The sequence below is a fragment of the Mesoplodon bidens genome (assembly GCF_964165515.1).
Source record: "Mesoplodon bidens genome assembly, chromosome: 10".
Classification (NCBI taxonomy): Eukaryota; Metazoa; Chordata; class Mammalia; order Artiodactyla; family Ziphiidae; genus Mesoplodon; species Mesoplodon bidens.
The window spans coordinates 6,677,404-6,691,513 of NC_138172.1; the positions used below are offsets into that span (position 1 = coordinate 6,677,404).

Here is a 14,110-nt window from a genome sequence, read left to right on the forward strand (position 1 = left end):
CAGCATATGGGCTTCTTAGTTGTGGCATGCGAACTTTTAGTTGTGGCATGCACATGGGATCTAGTTCCCTGACCAGGGATCAAACCAGGCCCCCTGCATTGGGAATGCGGAGTCTTACCCACTAGACCACCAGGGAAGTCCCTGATGTTGGCTTGCCTTTTCATTTTTTTAATTGTGTCTTGTGAAAATCAGAAGTTTTAAATTTTCCAATTGTTTGTTGCTAGCATATACACAATACAGTAGATTTTTGTTTATTATCTTTTTATCCTGTGACCTTACTAAATTCACTTAGTAATTTTTTTCTGTAGGTTTCTTAGGCCTTCTCTATGTGGTCAATCATGATGTTTATGAATGAAGACAGGTTTTATTCTTCCTTTCCAATCTTAATCTTTTTAATTTATTTTTCTTGCCTTATCACACTCTCTAGGAATTCCAGTATTATATGGAATAGAAGTGGAGACAGCATACATCTTTGCTTTGTTTCAGATTTTAGGGTAAAGCATTTAATATTTAATAGCTAGGAAATTAACATTGGTACAATACTATTAATTAAGCTGCAGACTTTACTCATATTCCATCAGTTTTTTTCCTTATGTCCTTTATTCTGTCCCAGTATCCAATTCAGGATTCCACTTTGCACTTCATGGCTGTCTGTCTTTAGTCTCCTCCATCCTGTGACAGTTCCTCAGCCCTTTCCTGTCTTTCATGACCTTTTGATGAGTACTGGTCATTATTTTGCAGAATGCTCCTCAATGTGAGTTTGTCTGATGTTCATTATTAAACTGAGATTATGCATATTTTTGGCAAGAAAACTATAGAAGCGATACTGTGTCTTTCTCAGTTTATCATATAAGGGGACACAGGATGTCAGTAAAACTTAGTACAGGAGATGTATACCTTGATCATTTGGGTAGGTTGGTGAATGCCAGTTTTCTCCACTATAAAGTTACCATGTTTCCCTTTGTAATTGGTAACCATCTTGGGGAGGATACTTTGAGATCATGAAAATATCCTCTTTCAGGTCAAACCTTTACCCATTGATTTTATCATCCATTGGTGGATCTTGCCTGCAACAATTATCCCTATGGTGTTTGCCTAATGGGTTTATATTTTCTTCATTCCTTCTCTATTTACTAATTAGAATTTTCCTGTAAGAAAGAGCTGCGCTGTCACACCTACTTATTTATTCAATTTTTATTAATCTCAGGTATGGACTCCTGGGTACTTAGTTTATTCTAGGGGTCATAATCCAATACTATCATTATATATTTTGCTATTCAAATTATCCCTGGTTTGGCCATTGGGAACTTCTTCAGATTGATTCCTGTGTCTTTTTGACATACCTCCAGTATTCTTCTGAGTACTTTCTTATTTTAGGGGCACCATAATATGTTCCAACTTCATCTTGTCCTTCCCCAGCACTCAAATCAATTGCTTCTCCAAGGGGCTCTGGTTCCTTTCTAAATGGCATTTAGAAACCAAGATCTGACCACTAGGTATGCTCATTGCTACTGGAGTATCATTGTTCACAGACCCTCTCAGCACACAAAGCTAGGAGACATGTATACATATATTTACCCACACAAACATACACGCTATGTGTCTATATCTACCTGTATAAATATTAAAACCATAAGTCCATACTTATACCTCCAATTCTAATACAGTTCATTCTAGCTTCTTTACTTTCCTTATTTGTAACCTCTTTTTCAGGCAGTGAAAAATCTGCCTCCAATTATCTATATTGACTCGTTTGTTCAATCCTAACATACCCATGTAATAGTTGAGAATTGCTAACCCATTTCCTTTTACCAACAAGGGTTCAGTAATTTTTTTTAGCCTTACAGTTTCCAGTCAACATACTGCTTCCTGAAATTCACTTATGTTAGCTATTTTCTTCCCCATTCTCTTAAGTATGGTTGCATTGTTCGTTTGTAATATAGTTAAGTTCGTTGGTCACTATTTGTATTACATTTTGGTTCCACCCACAAAAGGCAACTATTTATTTTGGGTGGTATGTGAAATATTACTGTGACTCTAAGAGTCGGAACTAATAAGGATATACACTCAGGGAAGGGGTGCTTCCTTCTCATCCTTCCTTCTTATTTTTCCCCTTTTTCTATCCCTTTTCTACCCACCCCTTCAGGTAACCATGCTCTTTCTTTTCTAGTTTCTCCTATTTATTTTAAAATAAATAAACAAGTTTATTATTAATAATTAACATTTAATAATTAATTAAATATTAATAATTATATTAAAGATTAATTAATATTAACAATTATTAATACATAAACAATTAATTATTGATAAAACTTAATAAGTTTTCTCCTTTCTATGTATTTATTTTCTGTTTATTTTTACACAAACACACAGACATATTTTCTTTTATCTCCTTTATTACATGATGGTGGAAATCATAGATACTTGCTTTTTAAACTTTGATATGCATACCTATTTAAAAAATATGCTTCAATTTCCATTTACTTGATTTTTTTTATAGTGAATAAATGTTGAATTTTTCAAAGACTTTTTCAGTATCTATGGAGATAATTTTATGATTTATTTTATTTGGGCTATTAATATAGTGTGTGACATTAATGGCTTTCTTAGTGTTAAATCAACCTTACATTACTCCTGTAATAAATCCTACTTGGACATGGTATACTACCTTCTTAATGTGATTTTGGATTCTAATATTTTGGATTTGAGGTTGCTAATATTTTATTTAGTATTTCTGCATCAATACACATGAGTGATACTAATCTGTAGTTTTCTTTCTTTGCATTGTCTATTTGGTTTAGGTATCAATATTCTACTTTTCATATAATGAGTTAGGAAAGTTTCCTCCCCTTTCAATGCTCTGGAATTATTTATACAGCACTGGGCCTAGCTGGTTCCAAAGGTTTGGTAGAATTCTTCTGAGAAACCATCTGGGCCTGTTGTTTTTTTGTGGGGTAGTTCCTCAATAACTTTGTCTATCTCTTCTATGGAAATTGACCTGTTTAAGCTTTCTAAATCAAATGGGGTCAATTTTAGCAATCTCTGTCTCCCTAGGAAAATATTCATTTCATCTAGGTTTTCAAATTTATATGCAAAGAGGATTGCAAAATAATCTCTTATGATTTTTAAAAATGTCTTCTGCTTCAGTGGTTATTTCCCCTTTGTCATTTCTAATTTTTCTATTTGCATGTTCTCCCCCCACTGTTTTTTTCTTGATCATCTGGTGATTTGCCTATTTTTATTTCTAAAAACCTAGAATTTTAATTTATTATTATTTTAACTTTTATTAGAGTATAGTTGATTTACAATGTTGTGTTAGTTTCAGGTATACAGCAAAGTGAATCAGTTATACATATATTGATACATAAATCCACTCTTTTTTGATTCTTCTCTCAAATAGGCCATTACAGAGTATTGAGTAGAGTTCCCTGTGCTATACAGTAGGTCCTTATTAGGTATCTATTTTATATATAATAGTGTGTATATGTCAATCCCAGTATCCCAATTTATCCCTACCCCCTGATTCCCTGGTAACCATAAGTTTGTTTTGTATACCTGTAACTCAATTTCTGTTTTGTAGGTAAGTTCATTTGTACCCTTTTTTCAGATTCCACATATAAGCAATATCATATGATATTTGTCTTTCTTCGTCTGACTTACTTCATTCAGTATGACAATCTCTAGGTCCATCCATGTTGCTGCAAATGGCATTATTTCATTCGTTTTTATGGCTGAGTAATATTCCATTGTATGTATGTACCACATCTTCTTTATCCATTCCTCTGTTGATGGACATTTAGGTTGCTTAATTTATTATTTTTAAAAAACCAGATCTACTATTTTTCTATTTTCTACTTCACTACTTTCTGCTTTTATCTTTATTATTTCCTTCCTTGCGCCTTCTTTTAGTTCATTTTGTTGTTGTTTTTCTTATTTTTCTAAACAGGGGATGTAATTAATTTATTTTCATTCTTTCACTTTTATTGATAAATGTGTTTAGTAAAGTTTTCTCTTATTGTTAGTTTATTTCTGTCTCTGTCTTCTTTCATCTCCTGCAGTTTTTGCTTCATAAAGATTATTGCTGTGTTATTTATTTATTTATTTATTTATTTTTTATTTATTTATTTTTTTTGCGGTACGCGGGCCTCTCACCGCTGTGGCCTCTCCTGTTGCGGAGCACAGGCTCCGGACACGCAGGCTCAGCGGCCATGGCTCATGGGCCCAGCCGCTCTGCGGCATGTGGGATCTTCCCAGACCGGGGCATGAACCCGTGTCCCCTGCATCGGCAGGCAGACTCTCAACCACTGCGCCACCAGGGAAGCCCTGCTGTGTTATTTAGTGCATACATTTTTGTGTGTGTTATATCTTCATTGTGAATTGTGGCTTTTAACATTAAAAAGCATCCCTTTGTCATGCTTAATGCATTTGGGCTTGAATGCTACTTTGTCTGATATCAGAATTGTTATCATCATCTATCCCTTTATTTTTAGGCTTTGTGAATCATTTTGCTTTAGATGTGTCTCTTATATACAGCACATACAGGCATACCTCAAGAGATGCTGCAGGCTCAGTTCCAGACCACCACAACGAAGTGAATATCACAATAGAGCGAGTCACATGAATTTTTTTGGTTTCCCAGCAAATGTAAAAGTTATGTTTACACTACACTGTAGTCTACTAAGTGTACAATACCATTATGTCTAAAAAAACAATACCTTAATTAAAATATACGTGATTACTAAAAATGCTAACCATCATCTGAGCCTTCAGTGAGTCACAATTTTTTTGCTGGTGGAGGGTCTTGCCGCAATGTGGATGGCTGCTGACTGATCAGGTGGTGGATGCTGAAGGCTGGGGTCGCCGTGGCAATGTCTTAAAATAAGACGACAGTAAAGTTTGCGGCATCGGTTGACTCTTCTTTTCCAGAGCGATTTCTCTGTAGCATTCCGTGCTATTTGACAGCATTTTATCCGCAGTAAACGGGGTGTGCAGGGTTGCCACAAAGCATTAATTTGTAAAAAATGCAGTATCTGCAAAGCACAATAAAACAAAGTATGCCTGTGCGTAGGTCTTATTTTGTGAGCCAAATTGAAAATCTTTTTCTTTTAATAGTTAAGGTCATTCACATTTATTGATATGATTGATATATTTGGTCTTAACTGATAATATATTTTATAATTATGTATATTTTTATATGTATCTCTCTGAGTTGTGTATTCTTCGTTCTTTTTTATACTTTTATTATTATTATTATTTTGGTATTTAGGAAGGTTTATGCTTTTATACTAGTGGTTACTTTTATACTTGTACCTTTTTAAAATGCTCTTAGGCCCTTGTTCTCTTATGTGAATCTTTACTATCCGGCTTTCCAGGTTTCACCCCCAGTATCCTTTACTATCACCTATTGCTCATACATCAGTGAGCTTTTCCTATTGATATTTTCTCTTGCCTCCTCTATTTTTTGGTTAATGATTTCTACTTTGTAACAGTATGTAGCATATTTCTACATTAGTCCTCTATCTTTTTCCCCACCTTTGTTTTGGTCTTATATGTATACTTATATATATTTTAAGTGCTTGCCATCAGTCCTTTTTCTGAAGTTTCCCCAGTCCTTAATGGGTTGGATGAAGTTCACCCTCTGGCAGATTCTTCCAAAGGGCTGAAGATTGTATAAGTCTCGAAGTTCTTGTATATTGAAAATGTTTTTTCTATAGCCTTCACATCTGAAGACATGGCCGGATATCAAATCTTTGGTTCACACTTCTTTGTGTGAATTTTTAAAAAATGCTGCCCCATAGCTGTCTTGTATGTTAGTTTTGAAAAGTATGATGCTAGTTTAATACTTTTGCTGTTATAAGTTATTTGATCTTTTTTTGCCTGGAAGGCTTGAGGATTTTATCTTTATCTTTGAAATCTAGTATCTTTACTAAGATGTCTTGCAGTTGATCACCCTGGGTTAATTTTTCCTAGTACCCAAGGAGTCCTTTCAATGTGTATATTCGGCTCTTTTTCTGTTTCTAAAAAGTTTTCTTGGATTATAGTTTTAAATATTACCTCTGTTCCATTGTTTTATTTATTTATTTTTCTTTAGGGGGCTCTGATAATACGAATATTTCCTTCTTTGCAGGTCTTCCCTCTACTTTTTTGGAGGGATCATTTTTACTTCTTTATGTCATTTTCATTCACTTGGTTGTTTTCCTTCCTTTTAAAAATGCCTTTTATTGAGACTATTCTCCATTTGATACTTTGCAATTTATTCTTCATTTCTGAGATAACAATATCTTTCCTTTTTTCTCATTTTTTCCCTGATTTAAATCAACTCCCTTTTCATTCATTCCTGTTCTCCCCCTCATGCATTTGTTAAAATTTCTGGTTCAAAGAGTTTTTTCACATCCTCAGATGCTTGTTTGAGTATATTTAATTCTGTTTGGATTGTTGACTTAAAATTTTCTTCTACTTCATGGTTGGTTTTCAGAGGCACAGTGTGGTTCTTCATAGATACGTGGGAACTTTCTACTCCTGATCTTCTATAGTAGTTCTGCAGGGACTTGACTTTTCTCTTGTTCGTGTTCTTGGGTATTTTACAATAGTCCCAGCTTAATAGTGCCCTCTTCTGCCAGTATTGCAAAGTCCAGGCACATTAGCAGCCTTTTGTTCTGGTGATGGGGGAAGGGTGAGCTCCCTTTTCACACCCTGACTTTATGGTTCTCTTTTGTTTTGCAGGTATTTACATTTTATCCCCTTTTCTTGGTTTCCCTTCACCATATCATTGTAAAAGGGTGTTTTTCCTTTCTTTTTGCCTTTTTTCTCCCCAAGAAGCTTTGTGTTTTAAATGGTACCTCCTTTAAAATGTTCCTGTCCCTTTAAATGGCCCGTGCCCCTTGAAGTCACACCTACATTGAATCCCTTCTCTGTAGTCCCTGCTAAGGGATCTGTCTGGATCCTTTCCAGTATATTCAGGTTTAGAGTAGATTTAATCTTTCTGGTGGTTGCTCCAAATAACCCTTAGGTCCTTTCACTAGCCTCTATCTTCTGTCTGTCCCACAGTTTTTCTCGGTTTGCCTTTGTGGTGGAGATTGTGAACTGGGATTGGTGATTTTTCTTTCTGTTACAGTTATCTGCATCTTCAACATTTTCTGCTTCAGATTATGCAGGGGGCATAGTTTTCTGTAGAATATACTTTTCCCTTCTTGTTTTTTTCTTTTTTGGGGGAAAAAATGGGGATATATGTAGCTATATAGCTGTCGTCCTCAGATACTCTTACTTCCTCTAATTTTTAAAAGAGTTTGTGTAAGAGTGATATTATTTCTCACTTAAGACTCCAGCAGGGCTTGGAGTCTTCTTGGTAGAAAGATTTTTGACAATGAATTCAATTTCTTTTCAAAATATAGAGCCATTTAGTTTTTCTATTTCTTCTTGACTCAGTTTAAGTAAATTATGGATTTTTAGGAATCTGTCCATTTAATTTACATTATCAAGTATATTTGCTTGAAGTTGTTCATGATATTTCCTTATTCTCATTTTTAATGTCTATAGTATCTGTAGCCATATCTCTGCTTTCATTCCTGATATCAGTAATTTGTGTTTTCTCCCATTTTTTTCCTTAATTAGTCTTGCCAGGGTGTTATAAGTTTTGCTACCTTTTCTAATACCAAATTTTGGCTTTGAAAATTTTCTCTATTGTTTGTATGTCTTAACTTTATTATTTATTTATTTTTAAAATATGGAACGCTTCACGAATTTGCGTGTCATTCTTGCGCAGGGGCCATGCTAATCTTCTCTGTATTGTTTCAATTTTAGTATATGTGCTGCCAAACCTAGCACACCTTTATTATCTCTTTGCTTCTATTTACTCTGGGTTTAATTTGTACTTTTTTTTCAGCTTCTTCCGATAAAAACTTTAATTTTTTACTTTAAACCCTTCTTTCTAGTGAGAGAGTGGCATTGACATATATACACTACCAAATGTAAAATAGATAGCTACTGGGAAGCAGCTGCAGAGCACAGGGAGATCAGCTCAGTGCTTTGTGACCACCTAGAGGGGTGGGATAGGGAGGGTGGGAGGGAGACGCAAGAGGGAGGGGATATGGGGATATACATATGCATATAGCTGATTCACTTTGTTATACAGAAACTAACACAACTAACACAAGCAATTATACTCCAATAAAGATGTTAAAAAAAAAAACCCCTTCCTTCTAATTAGGTATTTAAAGTTGTAAGTTTCCTTGTAAGAACCTGCTGAGAAGGGTGATGGGGGTACATACTTGCAACGTGCAATTTATCCAAATGGTGGGAACTCCTAAAGGGGATCTTGGTCTGATTCACACCCCTAACCATAGAGCAGGCTTACCTGCTTGGCACCAGGAGTGACACAGGAGGGTGAAGCAGAAGAGGCTAGAGGCAGGCTGTACCACCTATGGGCTGTGTGGCCTTAGGGGAACCACTTCCTGCTCAACGATACAGAGTCCTCGTTTGTAATGGGCAGTATAAAGCCCAGGACTGCTGTCTATGTGAATGACGCCCCCTGGAGTTGTGCAGGGCACATTCTTCACAGCCACAAATGCAGGCCTTGATAAAGCATGCCTTGCAGAGGTGCTATGAGCATTTCATGAGGTAGTATATGAACAACCACCCCAGGGCCTGACAAGTGAGGCACGGTAAATCAATTATGGTACATCCATTCAGTGGAATACCACACAGCCATTAAAACTCATAATTGAGATCTTTATTTACTGTGGCAGAAAGTTCTCATGCTTTATTGTGAATTGAAAAATGCAACCTAATATGATCTAGTCTTCATTAATATAGATATAGCTATGTATGTATGGAAAATCCTGGCAGGAGAACCCCAAAGTGTAGTGAGATTCAGATCAGAAACTTTCCTTTGTCAATATTTCAGTATTTTTCTACAGTGAATGTGCTTTCAATTTGAAATAAGAAAAAAAAAACAATATAATTTATTTTTAGTTGGCTCTTTTGCTTTCTATCCATGACTCTTCTCTGAGCTTCATCTGTAAAATGGAAATAACAATAAAAAGAATAACAATAGTGCTGTAGATATCTTATAGCACTCAACACCTGAGGTGGGAGTTAGTTCGTTCATTTTATAGAGGAGGAAGCAGATTCTCAGAGAGGGCAAAGGTCCCTCAGAGAGGGCCAAAGTCCCATAGAGAAGGTAATGCTGCCTCCTCACAGGGCTGCCCCGTGGTTTAATGCGAGGGAGGAACATGAATATTTTGTGAAGTGCCAGGTGCCTGCCCCCAGTGGGCAACGGGATGGAGTAGTGAGAGCATGGCCTGGATTAAATCTAGCCCTGTTCTTTCCAGTCTGTGTGACCTTGGATAAGGTCTCTGAGCCTCAGCTTTCTCATCTGTAAAATGGGGGTAGCAAAACTGCCACCTCGGAGGGCTGAGTCGAGGATCATATGAGACAGTTCCTGCCCAGAGCAGGCGCTCGATGATTGAGAGCTTCGATCATATTAATATCCTCTGGTCCAGCTCTGGCCCCTGATTTCAGCAGGGACTGCTTGTCCCTCTGACAGACACCCTGCAGAGGAAGGTAGAGCCCGAGTGGTCATGAAGCAGAGCTTGGCAACCAGCTTCCTGCTCCAGCGTCCACATCTACCACCCTGCCCAGCTTGGTGGGTCAGAAGGGTGCTTCCCTCTCTGTGCGCGCCAGGCAAAAGCAGCCACACCCTAGACTGGGGTACTCAGTGGAGGGAATGCAGCCCCAGGGGTGTGTCCTAAAAAATGGAGGGCATGACCAGCACTGAGTAGATGGAGGCCAGGGAGGCTGGGCCCCCTGTGACGCTCCTGACTAACTGTCCTACCAGACATTCTTGCAGGTGAAAAACCTATTTAGATGTATTGGAGGTGAGAGGCTAACTCTGTTATGTAAGTGCAAACTATTTTTGTACTTTTAACTATACATTTAATTTTCTCAGAATTCAAAAAAATGTAAATCAAGGGGAGAGTTATTCACCATTTTGCACAATTACCTTAGCAGCAATAACCCTACCTGTGGTGTGTTTGATACAAACACATGTCATCTTACACTAAGAATGTCACACTCGTGGTGATTCTACATCTAGAACAAGGAAAGGGAAAGAGGTCCTCCAAGCAGAGGGAACAGCATGTGCAAAGGCCCTGGGGTGGCAGGGAGGGAGAGTGATGTGGCAGAAGTGAAAGCAGAGCACAGTGTGGTGGGGCAGAGTGAGCACAGGGGAGTGAGGTGGAGGGTGAGACCGCAGGAGCTGGGCAGTGCAGGGCCTTGGGGGCCACACTCAGAGGTCAGCCCTAGGAGAAGCCAAAACAGGCTGTTCGTCAGGGAAGGACATGTCCAGGTTTGCGTTTTGAAAAAAAAAAATCACTCTGCAGGGTCAGAGGTGCATGGAACAGAGTGGACAATAGGGGAGACAGGGAGGCCAGTGAAAGCTCCTGTGGTCGACCAGGTGACAGTTCTCTGGGCTGGTGGCTCCCTCCCAGGAGCCTGGTGTGTGGATGGACAGTGGGCCCCCTCCTGAGACCTGAGCGCAGGAGAAGAGTGAGTTGAGGAGGAAGATCATAGTTTCTCTTTGGCAAACTTACCTGACTCTGCTACCTCGGCGATGGGCACCCCTTGCTCATATGCCATGAAGCCCAGGACTGAGAAGATGGCAAACCCGGCCAGGAAGCTGGTGCCGCTGTTCAGGCAACAGAGCATGATGCAGTCCCTGTGGGGAAGCAGCGAGAGAAGCTTGGGTCAGGGCGGGTGAAACCAGTGCAGTACTGGAACATTCTGTCTGAGCACCATGGCTGTCCCACTGCCTGAGGAAGCCCTCGTGGTTCAGAGAGGGTAGGTGGCTGGCCCACGATCACACAGCTTCTCTTGCATTTCTAGAAGGTAAGGTAGGTCACAGACCAGAAGCATGGAGACGGGGTGGGAAGGAAGGGAAGGTGGTAAGTGGGAAAATGCACAACCGGTGAGGAAAGACTTGGAGACAAACCATCGCTCCTCCAAGTTCCTGGTAGGAGAGAAAACCAAGGGAAGCAAGAGAGGATTGATTTTCTAGGAGCTCAAAACATGAGGATATAAGCCTCTGAGAGAAAGGACTGCTTCCCCGACAGTGGAGCAGCCTTGGGAGAGACACCCCTCCCGGTCCAGCTCTTTACCGGAGCGGCATCTCCCAGACCTCACTGCAAGCCTCTCCTCTTCTGCTGCGAGGGGCAGCCCCTCCCAGGCCAGACTCCTCATGGGGGCTTCACCAGAGCAGTGACTGCTCCCTGCTCTTGGGAAGGGCTCACAGCAAAGCAGCAGCAGCATAAAGCCGTGACCCAGGAGATTTCAGACTACAAATGACAGGGCTTTGCCAAGATGAAGAAGATGGAACCCTCACATCCGGGTCCCTTCAACCTCGGGCTGTGCATCCTCATGCAGATGGGTCAGGGAATCAGCCTCTCAGGATCTCAGCCGCCACAGAGCGTGCACATAGGAATCGGGCTTACAACACCTGTGATGCTCCACTTCAAAGGGAGGGGCTCTGGGTGTTCTGTCCAATCTCCTCCCTGAAGCATGACCAGCCTGGAGCATCCCTGCAGTGGTGGCGAGCTGGCCTCTGCTCCCACCCTAGCAAGCAGGACCAGTCACCTCGCTCCGTGGTGCTTTGCTGCCCGGACCGCTCTTGCCGCTCACAGTGTAAGAACTTCCTCATGCTGTGTTCGACCCAAATCCACCTCCTCTGGGGAGGTTCTACCCTCCCTAACAGCCTAAAGATCTGAAGATATCACCTTCAGATCCCCTTGAGGTTTTAGCTCGCTCATTTAGACCTCCCAGTTCCCTTATCAGTGTTCCTCATCCTGCTTGTGATCTGAAATTCACTCCAGCTTGTCCAGACCCTTTTCCAATGTCACATCCAGGACTGAGCACTACACTCAAGAACAGAGCAGGACTCTCACCTCCTCTTCTCCTGACACCATACTTTTTGTAATGCAACCAAAGGTTACACTGATGTTGGTGACTGTGACCCCCCAGTTGCATTGCACTGACCCTGGGAATCAAGGGCATGGTGGAAAGAGCATTAGACTGGGGGTCAGGAGCCTTGGGTTCCAATTCCCCTTGCAATTCCTTCTCTCTGGGCCTGACCTTACCAGCTATATGACAAGGTGGCTTGGGTAAGAGGGTCTCTTGGGGCTTGTGATTAAGTCATTTTTCAGCAAATGGTCACTTTCTTACCTTCTTCCTTGGGGTAGAAGAGTATATTTCCCTGCCCCGATGACTTTGGGCTTTGCCATGTGACTTGCTGTGGCCAATGAGCTATCAGCAGGTGTGACACAAGCAGAGGCTTGAGATGTGCTTGTGCAATTGGTCTTGTCCTTTATCCTTTCTGTGATGTGCCATGAGAAGGACTTTTCCAGGGGAGCTGCTGTCCCTGCAGCCTGGACCCCAGAATGTACACATGGAGCAGGCTTGAGCCTGGCCTGGACCCTGGAGCCAAACCTGCCCAACCCACAGCCTGAAGGAGAGAGTCCCCAACTGACCAGCAGACTGGTGAGCAATAAAAGCAAATGCTTGTTGTGGTAAGCTACTGAGTTCTGGGGCTGCTTGTTACACAGCATTCTTGTGGCAGTGAGTGACTGATACAGGTCCCTTTACAGAACTCTTCAGGCACTGTGGACAGAGGCTGGGCTGGCAGGCCTGGAGACTTTATCTGCAAGACTGATCACCTCCTCTCTAAGGGAAATTCAGCTCAGCCCAGGAGGGCAAAGTTATTCCTAAGGCTGGGGTAAATCTGCCCTGCATGCCTGTTTCTGGCCCTTGACTTATCCAACAGTGCAAAACAAGGCAGCACTGGTGAGCAAAGTGTTTTCTCCACAGCCTCTCCATTCTGGAATTCTCCTGTGTTTTTTGGACCTGCAGTGTTGAATATTGTCACTGAATCCCGAGGCCCAGGGAGGATAGTCACACACTCAAACTCTTTTGTCATCTGCCGGGGAAGCTGGGATGTGAATCTAGTTGTCTCAAACACCAAAGCCCACTCTTTTTCTAGGAGCTACACAGTAACAATGCTCCCTAAGAATTCAGACTTCTAAATCCTGACTTTTGGAAAACAATCTTTGGGTGTCCATGTGGCTGTTGAAAACAGATGTCCCTTATTGCAAGGTTCCCCGCCCCCCCCAACCCTGAGTGATGTCCTCACATCACAGAGGGACAGAAGCTCTGAGCAGACCCGAGGTGCTTCCAGTCCTGTGCCCTGCACCCCCTTCCTCGGAGCACCCCAACCTCCAAGCAGAGAGAGCTTAGCGGCCTGTGTTCTGAAGTGAGGATTTTCCCCTCCTGGTTTGCTCCATCTCCATCCTTCTAATTCCTTCCCCACAGGGCACTTTCTAGGTGAAAAGATACGTAAGAAGTGCTTTGAAGTTGGCAGGAGCTGAGCTGGGCTTTGAAGACCTCCAGAAGCTATTATGCTGTCGGAAGAGAGGGTATTAATCTACTCCCTCTGAGTTGGGAAGATCTGCTCAGGGAACAATTTGGAAACAGAAATAAAAGGAGCCCTCAGATTTTGCAATGTCACCTAGGGGATTTGCTTTCTGCTACTGACAGGAGGGGAAAAAACCTGCCTGTCGGAGGGGAAAGCAGAAGGGATCTGGGGCAGTCAGCATATTTCACCCACGTGCTTGGCGAGGAAGAAAGTTGCCATTGCCACTGCCCTGAGACACAGCCTGATAACGAGGCATTCTCGGCCAAATCCTTGTTGACTGTAGTAGTTGGGGAAGAACTGGCCAGGCCTGGGAGTGAGGGATAGGGGTGCAGGAGCCAGAAAGGCCAGGTTCAAAGCCACGTTCCATCGAGCAAGTGGCCTACCCCCGGCCTCAGTTTCCTCATCTGTATAATGGTGTGGCTCCTTCCTTGCTTCCTTACACTTCAGCCAGTGTTCTCCTAGGCTTGAGGAATGGTGGTGAACAAGAGGACCCAGACTGTGTCCTCATGGAGCTGGCGGCCGAGCTGGAGGTGATGGACAGTGACCTAGAGATTTCCGCAACGCCCAGCACAGAGCGCCCGCACTGGCTGCTGGCTGCTGACAGCTGTATGCAGACAGCATCCCTCTCCAGCATCCGGAGGGTGTCACACT

The 14,110-nt window shown here is 41.6% G+C and overlaps 1 protein-coding gene across 3 annotated transcripts in view; it reads right to left on the minus strand.

Moving 5' to 3' along the window:
• The window catches only part of SLC6A11 (solute carrier family 6 member 11), a 122,202-nt gene that overhangs the window by 15,277 nt on the left and 92,815 nt on the right, over window positions 1-14,110 (minus strand). For all 3 annotated transcript variants that reach the window (XM_081247223.1, XM_081247222.1, XM_081247221.1), the window contains one exon: window positions 10,590-10,714. In XM_081247223.1, coding sequence (XP_081103349.1) covers window positions 10,590-10,714 — 125 coding nt within the window. The remainder of the gene's footprint in view (window positions 1-10,589; window positions 10,715-14,110) is intronic.